Raw genomic sequence first — 15,749 nt, 5'->3', positions numbered from 1 at the left:
TGTCAAAAGGTGGTAGGAGGACAATTCTGCTAATATAGGAGCTATGCAAAAGCAGTGAATAGCCTTGCATTTCAAAAGTTCCAGCTTCAGATCCATGCTTGCTGTGGAATAATTTGGCATTCTTCCAGGCATACAAATACAACCTTATAACAAGGGTGCTGTGTAGTAGAAATCTGGAAACAGCACCAGGAAGATTAATGTAAAGTAGCTAAACGTGAATGCTGATGCCTTGCTCCTGGCATCACAATGAGTCTGCCTACTAAGGAAGCACCACAAGTAAATCTTTCATGTTGCCAATTAAATAAGTTTATTGGGACTCAAGTTGCATTTCTACTTTTATACAGTACTGGTAAAGTGCAGTGTTTGCCTTCCCCTCCCTGTGCACATGTTCAAAGTATCAAGAATGCCCTTTGTAATTTGAGTCCTTCAGTTCTGAAGGTGGTCCACAGAAATGTCCTCTCTAGAGCTTTAATCCACCTCCTCAATGGTTGGTCCAGAAGATGCTCCTCCAGAGGGGGGTGCTCCACCACCAGGGAAGCCACCAGGCATGCCTCCGGGCATCCCACCTGCACTCTGGTACAGCTTGGTTATGATGGGATTGCAAACTTTTTCCAGCTCCTTCTGTTGGTGCTCAAATTCTTCCTTCTCAGCAGTCTAAAAATATACAGGAAGAAAGCATCTGTGTTAAGTTGTTCCTCTGTACACTTGCATACAAAGTAAGGAGGCTTGGCTAAACCCACTTACCACTCAAACACTAGCACTCCTGAACTGCATCTTAAGATTTATACAAGCCATTCTAAGTGAACTTTTGCATGATGCATAAAGCGTCTTTATTGGGCAATTGGGGATTGCACCGCCCAACAGATGTATTACCAAGTGGTCGCTCAGACATCCAAGGAAGGTACTTGGAGCCAACATAGGTCTTTCAACCTCTGGTGGAAACTACGAATGGTTTTGGAAACTCTTTCATCATTGCAAACCACTGGCCACTCCACCTTTTTTTTTTAGTGTCAAGGACAGACCCACTGTTTAAAGATTTGTAGTGCCCCTCTAGGCACTTGCTAGCTTTTTAAAGTGTAGGCTGCTTTCTTCCATACAGAACAGCTTTGTGGACAAGCAAAGTGCTTAAATGCTTTCTGCCAGTACTATTCGAAGTGCACTGCTTGAAGTGTAAAAAACCCTTCCTTTAGATATCTAGGTTGGGGTGGAGCTACAAACCTGGTTTTTATCCAGCCAGTTGATGATCTCATTACACTTGTCCATGATCTTCTGCTTGTCTTCATCACTAATTTTGCCTTGAAGTTTCTCATCTTCCACAGTAGCTTTCATATTGAAAGCATAGGATTCTAGGGAGTTCTTGGATGACACCTTGTCGCGCTGCTTTTCATCTTCAGCCTTGTATTTCTCAGCTTCCTGGACCATGCGTTCGATGTCTTCCTTACTGAGGCGGCCTTTGAAGAATAAAATACTTTTTAAGTTTTGTGTTTTGCCAGTCAAACCACTATTTGCTGCATAGTTAGTTTTTTTTAAAAAAAAAAAAAAAAGGTAAAGGGCCCCTGGCATCTGGATTACCACCTTATTCTCACCTGAAACCCGAACATTAGGACAATTAGTTTTGGCTAATCTATACTGAGTTACCTACTTCCATTTCATAAGCTTCTTCGCATATCAGCAACTTACCTTTGTCATTTGTTATTGTGATCTTGTTCTCTTTGCCAGTGCTCTTATCCACGGCCGACACATTGAGGATACCATTGGCATCAATGTCAAATGTTACTTCAATTTGAGGTACGCCCCTTGGAGCTGGAGGGATGCCAGTTAATTCAAACTTGCCCAGCAAGTTATTGTCTTTTGTCATTGCTCTCTCGCCCTCATAAACCTATAAAAGAATAGGAAGTGTCTATGGTCAGCCTCTTTTACAAGTGCAAAGGCTCTATTTATAGGGTTAGAATGCATTTTAAAATAAATTTTCTTTAATAGGAAACTAAGCAGATATGAGTAAGTTGGTCGCTCAGACATCCAAGGAAGGTACTTGGAGCCAACATAGGTCTTTCAACCTCTGGTGGAAACTACGAATGGTTTTGGAATCTCTTTCATCATTGCAACCAGACACCAGCTTGCTATCCTTACATAGCAGAGTAAATAATTCATGTGATGTCCTCCAGAAGTTGATACTCCCATAAACTAAAACCAACACCGTTAAATGCCAGGTTAGCCAGAATTACAGCACATCTGGAGGGCACCATATGGGTAGTCCTAGATTAAATGGCAGTATTTTTAGCTAAACTCCCATGGAACATTTTTACCATACCTGAATCAGCACACCTGGCTGGTTATCAGAGTATGTGGTGAAGGTCTGAGTCTGTTTTGTGGGGATTGTGGTGTTTCTTTTAATCAAGACCGTCATGACACCACCAGCTGTTTCAATACCCAGCGACAGAGGAGTGACATCCAGCAACAGCAGGTCTTGCACGTTTTCAGACTTGTCCCCGGACAAGATTGCAGCTTGAACAGCTGTAAAGTGGAAAAAAGATGTTATGCATAAACAAAAGTACACACTATGCCCCTTTACTACTCAAATAATTCTACTCGCTCAGACATCCAAGGAAGGTTTGGACCATCATTATCAGCTTCTGGTGGAAACCGCGAATGGATTTGGAACCAGTCATCAATGCAAGAAATCAAGTTTATAGGAAGGAATCTGGATTCTAGGCTTGCATGTAAACACATGCTTAATCTACAGGTATATTGCCCAAAATTTTGGTGTAACTGCAAGGACGCATTGCTGATAAGCTTTCAGACTATTACTACATCTTAGTACTGACCTGCACCATAAGCCACAGCTTCATCAGGGTTGATGCTCTTGTTCAGTTCCTTGCCGTTGAAGAAATCCTGAAGGAGTTTCTGGATCTTGGGGATGCGAGTGGAGCCACCAACAAGTACAATATCATGCACCTGAGATTTATCTAGCTTGGCATCCCGCAAGGCTTTCTCCACAGGGTCAAGAGTGCCACGGAACAAGTCAGCATTCAGCTCCTCAAAGCGAGCTCTGGTAATTGAGGTGTAGAAGTCAATACCCTCATACAGGGAATCTATTTCAATACTGGCCTGAGTGCTGGAGGAGAGAGTACGCTTCGCACGCTCACAGGCAGTGCGGAGCCTTCGAACAGCTCGCTTGTTTTCACTGATGTCCTTCTTGTGTTTGCGCTTGAATTCAGCAATGAAATGGTTGACCATTCTGTTGTCAAAGTCTTCCCCGCCCAAGTGGGTGTCACCTGCAGTTGACTTTACTTCAAAGATGCCATCCTCAATGGTGAGGATCGAGACATCAAAGGTGCCACCACCAAGGTCAAAGATCAACACGTTTCTCTCAGCACCGACCTAGGATACATGATAAAAGGTACACATTAGTGGAAATGAAGACAAATTAGTAATACCCAGATATTCCTCACCATGGACTGGGATGCCTTTCACCACTCACTTTTTTGTCCAAGCCGTAAGCAATAGCAGCTGCAGTTGGCTCATTGATGATCCGGAGCACATTGAGACCCGCAATGGTTCCAGCATCTTTTGTAGCCTGGCGTTGGGAGTCGTTAAAGTAAGCTGGGACTGTGACGACAGCATTTGTAACAGTCTGCAAAAGGTAAAAAGAAACCTGTGTTGAAGTATAGAAACAACACAGCATACAATCTGCAATCACAATGCTGTCATTTTAAGGCCTCACCTTTCCCAAGTACGCTTCTGCAATTTCCTTCATCTTAGTTAGCACCATGGAAGAAATTTCCTCTGGATAAAAGCTTTTTGTTTCTCCTTTGTACTCCACTTGGACTTTTGGTCTGCCAGCATCATTCACCACAGTGAAAGGCCAGTGCTTCATATCAGACTGGACAACAGCATCATCAAATCTACGGCCGATCAGACGCTTTGCATCTATAAAAATATTTTAGTTATTTGTTAGTAATGCTTCACTGGTGACTTCCTGTGTCATTTTAATAATGGCACACTGCACTTTCTAATCTTAACAGTTTCCAGAAAAGTAGCTATTTTAGATTGAATGCAGCAAAAAAGGGTCTTTCAGATTTAATTATACCAACTTTCAAAGAAGCATACATGCACTGAGCAGAAAATGCTGCAGCTTAATGGGAAAAAGTCTGAATTTATTGGTAATTGAATTTGTATACAGAATGTATACAAAATAAAATGTACGTATGAGTTGTACAATTATACATTCTACTAAATAAACATTTTATACATGCCTACTAAGAATTAAGTTAAACAAATCCATAAAAGCTGATGCTGCAACAAACTTGTTGGCCTTTAAGGTGCTACAAGGCTTATTTCCAATTTGAATGAAGCACATACAAAGGGTTATGCACCTCAATAAAACACCAAATCTTCCCAGGGGTGGAGAAACTACCAAAACTCCAGGTGGACATACTAAGCCTTCTCTGCACCTCTCTGGTATTCTTGCCAATAATGCAGCTATTTGTATGGGGCATGTTGTTAGATCAGGGAAGTGACTCCCTTAAGGAAGTGGTTTTAAATGTATCTCAAGAGTGGTGTTGAGAAACTTCAACCCCGCTGGCTTTTGAAATGGAAAACTGTTTTAATTAGCTGCGCCCTGCTACTATTATACTTTGTTATTACCTAATTTCGTTATTACAGCACAGTTGCATGACAAACACCTTAAGCAATCCTTTCGTTGTCCCCGAAGGGGGCAATGACAATAAAGATATTATTATTATGATTATTAATCTAAATGGACATTGTGCAAGACAAATGCTTCCAGGAAGTCTTGATGATCCTTACCGAAGACAGTGTTGGTGGGGTTCATTGCCACCTGGTTCTTTGCAGCGTCACCAATAAGCCTCTCTGTGTCAGTGAAAGCAACATAGCTGGGAGTGGTCCTGTTACCCTGGTCATTGGCAATGATTTCCACCTTGCCATGTTGGAAGACACCCACACAGGAATAGGTGGTGCCAAGATCAATTCCAACAGATGGTCCCTTAGACATTGTAGCTGTGAAGACAGTAACATTTAATTAGATATCAACAATTCATACCTGTAATGTTTAAGCACGGGAAGCAACATATTCAAAGCAAAAACTGTAAGCCAATCCACATTAAGAACGATCATTAAGAACTATTTAGTAAAACAATTATCCTAGAACCAGCCTAGTGAAGTTTCAGAAATGGTCAAGAGGACCATACAGTTAAATCCCCATTTGGCCATAAAACTAACTAGATTAACTCTTAAACAATTTGGATTTTTTCTTGCCTTGAAATCAAAGCATCACTTGTGCAGGACTAGGCCTCTTTTCCAAAATGTTTCTTGCTTAGAACCCCATTGCCTGGATGTAAAATTATGCATGCTTTTATGCGTTCAATTTTAATATCCCATCAGGCTCCCTGACTCGCAAATCTGAACCCTCTGAAACCCTTCTGTCCTAAAGCCAATAGAATGGGGATCGAAGGCGGTGCAGCGACTTTGGAGAAGCCACCACGTGGCCGAGGCGGAAGCGCCGAGGTTCCAGCCACGAGGGGCACCAGAAGGATTGAATTACTTTTCCCGGCATGCCCTAAGAGCGTTCCACCCGCGCGGGAAAGAGGCGGGGCTTCGCGATGGATTCTGGGAACCTCCTCTTCCCCCCTCCCTCCGCGGCCTGCATTTGGAACATGCGGCCTCGGAAGATGGGAGGAGCAATACCAGACCACGTGCAAAGATGCCGGCCGGAACCGGCCGAGGGCGCTGCTGAGCACGTGGCGGGGAGGGGGAGAGGAGGAAGCAAAGAAGGGCGATTAGGTAAGCTTTCTGCACCACTAACGAAGGGATAAGACAGAAGAGATTCCTCCACACCACCCTAAAAAGGAACTGGACCTTTCGCCAGCAGTTACTTAAGAACTTCTGCTTTTAAAGCAAGACTCTAGTGATCTAAGGTCGAGGGAGGCAGCAATCCTGCCCCCCATGCCATCTGCGGCTCATTTCCTCGCCTCGATATTTCAAGGTCATCAGGAAAATAACGACCGCCCCCATTTTCTAAGGCTTAGCGCCTGCGCTCCGTATCCTAAGCATTAAGACGCCCCCGCCGATTTCGTTAATCTTTCCCCATCCAAGTAAATGGATTAGCAGCACAGGATACATAATGTGGGGGGGAGAAAGAGAAAGGTTATTCCCGTTTTTAACCGGGGTTGCCCCCACCTAATTTTCCCGCATTAAATCAACGGGCTCGCCCGTGCAATCCTATAGCCAGGTTTATCGGGGCATAGACTGAACAAATGGGTAGCAGACTGGAGTCTGCCTTCATCCTTCCTTCCTTCCTTTTCACTCCCCCGTTCAAAGAAACGGCCAATGCAGCAGCTTTATTAAAGGAGGGCGGCCCGCCCACGTGTACTTTAATCGCCTTAGCAGATTTAGCCTAGTTTTTCCAAAGGCGATCCATACCATTATCTCCGCCCCCCCGCGCGCTCGTTTCCTCCTTTTTCTTCTTCGGTACGAAGCGTTTAGCCGAGCCTCTCCTTAAATTTATTTCCTTTTATCTGTTTCCCTAAAGGAACACCCGTTTCAGGCGCCATTGTCACCCCCCCCCCCCAGACTCAGGCCGAGACCCCTATGCTAGAGAAAGTGGGGGCGAAGAGAAAGAGGCTGGAAAGACGTTTTGTACAGCTGAAAGGAAAAGGGACAGAAGGAATGGGAAGCCTGCAAAATTAAGGAGCGACACGGTTTTTTCCACTTTAGCAAATTCTCTACTTTCCTCCACCCCAACCACGGAAAGAAAAGAAATCAATGAATCAGATGCAATTAGCGCATATATAGGCACCCACTCTGCATTACTGCCCCCCCCCTTCGAAGAAATTACCTGCTTCGTTTTCCTTCAAAAACCAGGAAACGAGTAGCTGCTTCGAGTAGCTCTGGAGAAAAAGCGGCTTTCCCGGCCCAGCCACAAGTCATTATATACTACTGGAGAACCTTCCAGAAGGGCCACGCCTCTTTCCGGCCGACGGGCCAATCCCGCCGCGTCGGTCGCCCGCCTTCCCCGCCCACTTCAGCCAATGGCCGTAGAGGCATTGCGTGAGGCGTATGTGACGCAACAAAGGAAAGAGAAGGGGGCGGGGGAAACGGGTGATTCAACGGGTGCCGGCCGGCTTTCTCGGTCTCTTTCCTTCTTCTGGTTCTAGAACTTTCATCTCTCCCAGCGCGGCAAGACAGTGTATGTGGGTGGGAGGGAGGGAGGGAGAGAAAATGTTCGAGCTCCACGACGTGGCCCTGGGCCAATGAAATTTCTCCCCCGGTCGCCTTTATTTGCATAACCGGAGAGCTGTTAGGCGTAGATAGGGCCTGTTCTTTTTCTGTCTTTTGTATTCTGAGGTGGAGCCAATCCCTCGCAGAATCGGGTCGCCCCCCCCCCCCCCAATATTTATATAATATTCGACGGGAGGGATTGGGCGGAGAAATGAGACAGGGAGGGGGAAGGGGAGCCGGGCTGAGTGCAAACTAAAGATTCGGACGGGCGTGGGGAGTGACCAATGAGGTGGTCGGACGGGAGGAAGGGGGTGAGAAACTGGCCAATCGAGTCGCTGGTTACCTCAGAGCGGGAAGGCAATGGGCGGGACGAGAGCAGCCGCATTTTTTGGAAGTGAAGGAGAGAGTTTGGCACAAAATGGCGGATTAGCGAGGCCCGTTTGCCGCAGGGCGCTGGCTGATGGCCAAGGCCGGGGTCAGTTGGGGACGGGCGGTTCATGCTTGGGCGCCAAGGGGCGGACAATGCCGACCTATCTCGAGAGGAAGTAAATCGACTCAACACACTTAGGATTGTTGTGGCTCCCCCCCCCCCCATTTTCGTTTACTGTATTTATATCCCACCTTTTTCTCCAAGGTGCAGCACGTGGTTCTACCCCTCATTTAATCTCCGCAGCAACCCTGTGAGGTAGGTTAGGCCTAGAGGCAGTAACATGCTGTGAGCTCTCAGGTCCTAGTCGTGACCTTTTTTATCAACTATGCCACACTGGTTGTGAAATAAGAGAGTTTCTGAAGGGCATTCTGAAGCTGGTACCCTTTCTCCCTTTGCCGACCTGCTGTGCGAGGGAATTGCCTTACAGAATTCTGCACATGCTCAAGGGCACATTGCACACACACACCTGGCATAACCTGAAAGCTGCATAAGCGCCATAGGGAAAGGCCAGGCCTGGCCCAATACATTTTGGTACCTGAGGCGAACCACAAAATGGTATCTGCCTACCCCTGTCCTGCCAGGGAAGAAAGGGTGAGTGAAGAACCACTATCAGGAAGGGCAGGGTGTGTGTGTGAATAAAATCTTCACTGGGTACAAGGCATAGAGAAACCAACCAACCTGTCTGGTGGTTGAAGTGGGAATCAAAGGCAGTTGTGGGGGTGGAGAAAGGGGTCTGCTCTGAATCCCACCTGGCAGGTGCAGAGTCCAGAGGGGGATTTATTGAGATCATTGCAGACTTTGTGGCTGTTAGATTTCATTACAGCGGTACCTCAGGTTACATACGCTTCAGGTTACAGACTCCGCTAACCCAGAAATAGTAAGGTAAAGGGACCCCTGACCATTAGGTCCAGTCGTGACCGACTCTGGGGTTGCGGTGCTCATCTCGCTTTATTGGCCAAGGGAGCCGGCGTACAGCTTCCAGGTCATGTGGCCAGCATGACTAAGCCGCTTCTGGCGAACCAGAGCAGCGCACGGAAACGCCATTTACCTTCCCACCGGAGCGGTAACTATTTACCTACTTGCACTTTGACGTGCTTTCAAACTGCTAGGTTGGCAGGAGCAGGGACTGAGCAACGGGAGCTCACCCCGTCACAGGGATTCGAACTGCCCACCTTGTGATCAGGCTCAGTTGTTTAACCCACAGCGCCACCTGTGTCCCCCCCAGAAATAGTACCTCGGGTTAAAAACTTTGCTTCAGGATGAGAACAGAAATTGTGCTCTGGAGGCCCCATTAGCTAAAGTGGTACCTCAGGTTAAGAACAGTTTCAGGTTAAGAACGGACCTCCAGAACAAATTAAGTACTTAACCTGAGGTACCACTGTACTGTATTTTGTATGCTTTACATACCTATTGATGGTTAAACAACAACAACCCTCCAAAGGGTTTACCAAACAAGCCCAAGCTGTTCCTCCCACCCCCAGGTCTCTCCCCGACCCCTCCTTACCCCGACTCTGTTGGAGTGTAAAGAAAAAGCTGAAAGTTTGCTTCCTGTTGTGTTCCATTTTTGTTGGCCTAATAAGGGTCTTGTTTCTGATTCCCCCCCCCCCCTTTTTTTTCCCCTCTTAAAGGGAGTTCATATAGTTTAAAACTGCCCGGGTACTAAAATCAGGTAACAGATTAGCTGAGCCCCTGTCAACCTTGTTTGCAGTTAGCTCAACATCTCTCCTCAACAATATGCGATGCTGAGATGGACGATGGTTGGTTTCATACTGCCACAGAGTTACGTATTTCTGGCTTTGGAAGGTCTTCTAATTTAGATGTCTGATGACCAGCAGACAGTTGCACAAAAGAAAGCAAATGAATGCACGTTTTTTGCTGGTTTAGTTCTGACAAGGAATGATTGGTTCTGGGATTAAAGGTGTAGGCCTAATGTGCAAGGGGAAGGACTGAAGCTCAGTGGTAGAGCACAAGCTTTGCATTCAAACGGTCCTGGGTTCAATCCTGGCATTTTCAGAAAGCGTTAGGAAATACTGTCTGAAACAGTTGCTGCCACAGTGTAAATAATGAGTTAGATGGATTTATAGTCTAACATGGTTTAAGGCAGCAGCGTCCTATGTCCCCTGTGTAGATAGTCCCATTTCACAGTGGAACTTGTTTTTTTAGTAATATGCATAAGCTTGCTGGCAGATAGAATCATACTTACTGGGGAGTAAAACCCATTAAATTTAGTAGGATGTTGTTGAGTAAATGTATTTTTGATTGCATTGACCTGATTTGCATGCCCCTTTAAATGGTTGTTAAAATAAATTTATGGATTAAATTTGAGTGTGCATTGTTCTAGTGCTTTTCCTTCCCCATTCCTGCTACGCTGCCAGAAAACAAAAAGTGGTCTGATTTAATTCAGACCCAGGCCCATAATTTCCTCCTCTCCAAACGAACCACAAATAGTAATCTAGTTTCATTCATATTTAAACCATAATTTATTTTAACTGTGGTTTACAGTGGCATGTGAATTGGGCCATTGTAAACCATGGTTAATTCTGGCTGCAATTAATTCCTCACATGAAAACCCCCCCTTTTTTTTGCTATCCTCTGCCTATTCATGTGGAAATTCCACTGCTTTTCACTTTTGGGTGAAAGATGAAACTTTTGTGCAATTTATTTCCCTATCAATCTCAGTATTTTGGGGCACTTATTCCTACACAAATTTCTCTTTCCCCCAATTGTTACCTAATTAAGAATCTCTTTGGTTTGGGGGCAAAATTAGGATGTCCTTGTATTAGCCTGTTAAAAGTTTTCTTTTTCAAGTAGGCTCTTGGAAGTTGAAGAAATTTCTCCCATCTCTAATCCTGATACTGATGAATCTGAGATTGTCGGAGGGAAGCTTTGTCCCTATCATCTTATGTCAAAATGTGCTTGCTACGGTTGTTGGTTCTGAAGGGTGACTAAACTACTGTAGATCGGATCTATTTATATCTTCAAATAAGGTCTTTTGGGGTATGTTGCTGGAATGATTCCCCCCAGTGGAATTGTGTGTTCATTGGTTATATAATCCATAGGGCATTCTAGTTATACGTGCATTCAAAAGCTTGAAATTTCCATTTTGTTGTAGGATTTATTGGAATTGATGTTTATTCTGAAATATGTCCTATTGATTCTCTAATACAATTTAGCCTAATTAGCACCATATAAGTAACTGCAAGTGTGAATAGATTACTCTGTTTACATAGAAATGTTACAGGCTTTGCATCTCATGGCCTTTAGGTCTTACTGCATATTGTAAAGTGGGATCAGCAAAACAAATAGGTCACAAGAAAGACATCAGACTCTTCATATAGTATAGACTCCCAGGTCCTAGATCTCCTGCTAGCCAGGATATGGAAGCCTACTACTATCCCCTTCTCTAATCTCTTTCCTCTATAAACACTTAGTAGGTAAGAGGAAGTTCCTCTCATTTTCCCTCTCCTTGATGCAGTTTGAAATAATTAATTGGACCATAAAGTTAGTTACATAACAAAATTGTGACACTTTTTCAGGTTTGGTTGAACTACAGCATTTATACTGCAGCCTCTTTTATTTAAAAACAACAACAAAACAACCTTACTAAATTGTTGATTCAAAGGAATCTATAATAAATGTTTGTTTCATTTTGTGTTCCTCCTTCTGAGCACAAGTACACCAATAATAGCAGGTAGACGTAATCTCAGTTTACCAATTAAGAATTAAAACAAAACTAGAGAAGATTTATGCACCCACACTAAGTAGCAATTGGTATACAGAAGAACAGTAAATACTTTAAATAGAATATTTTACAAAATAAAGTTTGGTTTCTCGTAACATGAGCGTGATTTCCCATATGAAATAGTGTTTAGTACCATGTCTACTTCAAAAGCCATTGCACTTAGCATTCTCTTTAAATGTGAAATATTTGATGATCTGAAAGAATATATTCCACCTTTATTTAGATCTTATCTCCCTTAATACCTGTGTAATTCACTTGGGTTAATTTTAACCTATAATGCCACTGACGATGTGCTAAACTAGTAGAATCCATAGTTTGTACTTCACCTTTAAAGAAATGGCAGGTGTGGGTTTGGAAATTTAATAGCATGTGAAGGCTCAAAGTACACACGTACCATATATTTACAACTTAGCCAATTTGAATACAATGATGTAGATTTTCCTTTGTAAATTAGAGTAATTTGTATGGGATAATTTAAATTGGGGTGGGGATTCAAGCTTGCAGTGGAAAATAATTTGGTGCCCTAGAGAGTGATCTGATTTAGCATGTTTATTTTACTTGTATTTAGTAAACAAAACTAAAAACTTTGAAATTGCCAAACTTGCCTAGTATTTTATTTGCAGTTAGCATCCACTCATTGTTACTACTGAGCTTCCTGAGTGGGAAACAAAGTGTTGAAAAAAAATCTGCCACATATCACTGTTTCAGTGTCCTCTTTTTTGTGATACAAATCATTAATCCATTTCTGTACTTGGGTCAGATCCTGAGTAAAGTGATCTAAAAAGCTTCCTAGTTAAAAGTTTGAAAAATGAAGTTTACAATAAATCATAAACTGTTGACCACCTTGCAATCTTCTCTGTGGTGATTCAAATCAGTGCAGTGATAAAACTGTTCAGTGGTCCATAAACCTTATATCTTAATTTATTCATGTTAAGGATGTGCATAATATGAATTCAGTATGACCTGCAAACAGAAGTCATTGGCACTGTATTAGGTTTATTTTGAAGAAGGGGAAAGTAGGTTCCTTAGTTGGGAATAATAAACTTAAAGTACTACTCTGTGAACATTAGGAGCACGTTCTTCAACACAGTAGAATTCTGAATAAACATGGGGTACTGTTAGGGTTGCACCCAGCTAGCTGTACTTGCAGTAGACCCATTGAAGTGAATTGATCTAAATAATTCATGTCCATTATTTTCAGTGGGTCTACTCTGAGTAGGACTAACTGGCTAGAACCATTAGTATTCCTAGATAAGTGATTTTAATCATACTGGAGCATGCTTCAAATATTTCCAAACATTTTGTTACAGAGACTCTCCAAGTAAAGGCCTTTCTCTCTTAGGAAGAAAATTCACCCCTGATTTCCTTTGAGAAACCTTTATTGAAACCCCTTGTGTTGTATCTAACGTTAATGAATTGCCAATACAGTACATGATCCACTGGTACTTTCTAAGCAACCATTTGGGAATCATTCTTGTACTATGTTAGGCTAGTGGTTTCACTCTGAATGTGATAAAATGTCAGAATTCAGGCTTTAAAACGATCAGCTGCAGTATGAACATTTTAAGTCAGCCTAGTTATAAATTTATATCTTCAGTAACAAATAGTAATAATGGAAGTCTTTTTGTACTTTGGAAAATTTGAGGAATTCTTAAAATCAGCTATGGAATTCTACAGTTCTGGTTGCATTGTGTAAACAAACTTTCATTGGCTTTTTCCTTTAAATTTTGGGTGTCTGAGTGTTTCTTTCACAAATATATTTACAACATGATTTCCCAAACCATTAATTAGAAGTTTTACTCATCACACTTTCCATTTTATTCTGGCCTTTTTAAAAGCAACAACATAACTTTGGCAATATCCATCCTAAAAATGGATGGTGTTATTTCCAGTACAGAGAAGAGAAGTACACTGTCCATTGTCGTCGTCGTCCCCCCCCCCGACACACTTCTGTATTGCTTCTTGTATACATTTCATGAAAACTACCAAATAAATTTCCACTTCAGAGATCTATTGGGATTTTTTGTGTCTCTTTTTTATTTTTTTAAAAATGGTTCAAGACTCCAGCATTTGACACCTGCCACTTCAGTGTTCCCTTTTCTTCCTTTAAGAGTTAATCACAAAAAGCATTAAAAATAATAATAAAAAAACCAGCATGAGTTCACTTTTCAAGGCTACCTGTAGCAGAGAATACTGTGATGAGTTTTATTATGTAGTGGTTGAGTGTGTGTGGTGGGGGAGCTCCCTTGGAAGGTAAACAATCTAATATAGTGCTGGTGGTTTGTGTGTGTGTGTGTTATGGGCATAGCTGGAGCCTGAATAGATGCGGAATAATCAAACTGACTGGAAAACCCGACTCTGAGCAGGCATCATGGTTGGTGTGGCTTCTGTTTTCATAAAGTTGGTGTGGTTTATTTTCTTTGGCTCAGTTTCCCTGCCATCTATCTCAACCTGGTTGTGTTGCGTTGGAGTAATATGAGGAGTGGCCTCTGTTGATAATGTCTGCTGGCTTCGGGAGGCACTGTTTGCTGTTGATCTTGTTGAGGAGGATCCAGAATGTGAACTTCTGGAGCCAGAAGAGGAAGAGCCAGGCTTGACTAATCGGGCTTTTGGTGCCTCTGCGTCTTCTCTGTAATCAAGAGATGATATGATTAAATGTAGAAAATAATGAAGACCAGACATATTCATTTCATTAATTTTAAGATGCTTTAGAAGTTCAACAAGGTTTTGAATTAAGTGCTGATCTTTTCACCTGTATTACATATGTATATCATTCACAATGCGTGAAAAGAATAAAAATGCTTACTTCCATGTTATCCAAATCATCCTAATACCATTCTAAATAATTCAGGGTTTAAATGCAAAATATAAATCCTAGAGGATTAAAAAAATGACCAGTTATCTACTGTTAGGAAAGTTGCAGGCGTTAGTTAGCAGGAATATTGTGTATTGCATTGTGGGTGGGGGCAGTCTCTGAAACCAAAGGCTCATATGGAGTGATATGCTGCAAGTAACACAAGTGACATGGATCTAAACTCTAAACTATGGCTTTTACAGAACCTATTCTATTAATTTTTATAAATACAGTATAAGGATTACCAGCAAGACGGGCTTGAATCCCTTCCCTTATACTATTGATTGTCAAAATAAAAAAAATCCTTCCAGTAGCACCTTTAAGACCAACTAAGTTAGTTCTTGGTATGAGCTTTCGTGTGCAAGCACACTTCTTCAGATACACTGAAACAGAAGTTTCAGTGTATTGATTGTATTGATTCAGTCTATTGATTGTGTTGGTGTGAGGGGACACAATCTGCCTTCATACAGCCAGGTATGACATACATGTCACTTCTGGCCCCATGCACTGTGAAGATAATTAAGAACATAAGAAGAACCTGCTGGATCAGGCAAATGAGCCGTCTAGTTCTGTATCCTGTTCTCACAATGGCCAACCAGATGTTCTTTTAGGATTCCTTTGTAATTTTTCTACTGTGATCGCTTAAATAAAACTCATTTGTGTTTCACACAGCTGTGATGTGTCATTACTGCATTGGGTCAATCCTATATTGTGCAACAACTGCCATGCCGTGCCCAAAAAACAAATCCAAAAGAACTACCACACTGAGTCAGATCAGTATTTAATTGAGTCCATAGTTATTTCCCAATAAGACCAACACTGGAAGTTTGAAATGAGGTTGAGCAGCAACACAACTGAACAATCTAGTCTCCTGAGTATTTGCTTCTAGCAGTCAAAAGTTTAGGGGTTCCTTAACGATGTGTTTGTATTCCCTATCTTAATCATAGAATTGTAGAGTTGGAAGGCACCCTGAGTACCATCTAGTCCAGCCCCCTGCAGTGCAGGAATATGAAGCTGTCCTGACATTCGATTGAAAAAGCACACAATTGCACTTCTAGGCTGCTGTTGCTAAAATAACACATTCTGTCATAGTCTGCTAAAACAGTTGCTTCTCAAGTTATCTGATGTGGTGGATTGGCAGCCCCGCACTGTGTGCCAAGAATTGACACCATATTTGGTCTCTAAAACATCCTACCCAACTTGGACCATGGTGGAAGCTGATGACTTGTGGACTGGCAGATGTCCACGGACCACCACTTTGAGTAATGGTAAAGGGTCCCCTGACCATTAGGTCCAGTCGTGACCGACTCTGGGGTTGTGGCACTCATCTTGCTTTATTGGCCGAGGGAGCCGGTGTACAGCTTCCGGGTCATGTGGCCAGCATGACTAAGCCGCTTCTGGTGAACCAGAGCAGCACACGGAAACGTCGTTCACCTTCCCGCCGGAGCGGTACCTATTTATCTACTTGCACTTTGACGTGCTTT

The 15,749-nt window shown here is 42.8% G+C and overlaps 2 protein-coding genes and 1 long non-coding RNA gene across 10 annotated transcripts in view; 1 reads left to right on the top strand and 2 right to left on the bottom strand.

Moving 5' to 3' along the window:
- Window positions 1-283: 283 nt before the first annotated feature.
- Window positions 284-7,007, bottom strand: HSPA8 (heat shock protein family A (Hsp70) member 8). The gene is made up of 9 exons (XM_080983502.1): window positions 6,857-7,007; window positions 4,810-5,019; window positions 3,725-3,930; window positions 3,482-3,634; window positions 2,826-3,381; window positions 2,312-2,514; window positions 1,681-1,879; window positions 1,219-1,451; window positions 284-654 (listed from the first exon to the last, which is right to left on the bottom strand). Exons 2-9 carry the CDS (start codon window positions 5,012-5,014, stop codon window positions 469-471), a joined length of 1,941 nt encoding a protein of 646 aa, XP_080839628.1. The 5' UTR covers window positions 5,015-5,019; window positions 6,857-7,007; the 3' UTR covers window positions 284-468.
- Window positions 7,008-7,153: 146 nt separating this feature from the next.
- Window positions 7,154-15,749, top strand: part of LOC308464382 — a 36,138-nt gene continuing 27,542 nt past the window's right edge. For 7 of the 8 annotated variants that reach the window (XR_013979975.1, XR_013979976.1, XR_013979977.1 and 4 more), the window contains exon 1: window positions 7,154-7,924. This is a non-coding gene — a long non-coding RNA (uncharacterized lncRNA). Of the gene's footprint in view, window positions 7,929-15,749 lie in introns of all 8 variants that reach the window. The other variant, XR_013979982.1, reaches the window with a different exon arrangement.
- CLMP (CXADR like cell adhesion molecule) overlaps window positions 11,207-15,749 on the bottom strand; it is a 57,072-nt gene continuing 52,529 nt past the window's right edge. Inside the window, exon 7 of the mRNA XM_080983639.1 lies at window positions 11,207-14,040. Within this exon, the coding sequence (XP_080839765.1) occupies window positions 13,746-14,040 (295 nt within the window). The 3' untranslated portion in view covers window positions 11,207-13,745. The remainder of the gene's footprint in view (window positions 14,041-15,749) is intronic.

The sequence above is a fragment of the Podarcis pityusensis genome (genome assembly GCF_964106645.2).
Source record: "Podarcis pityusensis genome assembly, chromosome: 15".
NCBI classification, from domain to species: Eukaryota; Metazoa; Chordata; class Lepidosauria; order Squamata; family Lacertidae; genus Podarcis; species Podarcis pityusensis.
The sequence above is the reverse complement of the archived record's forward strand: the minus strand, read 5'-3'. Positions and strand labels throughout refer to the sequence as shown.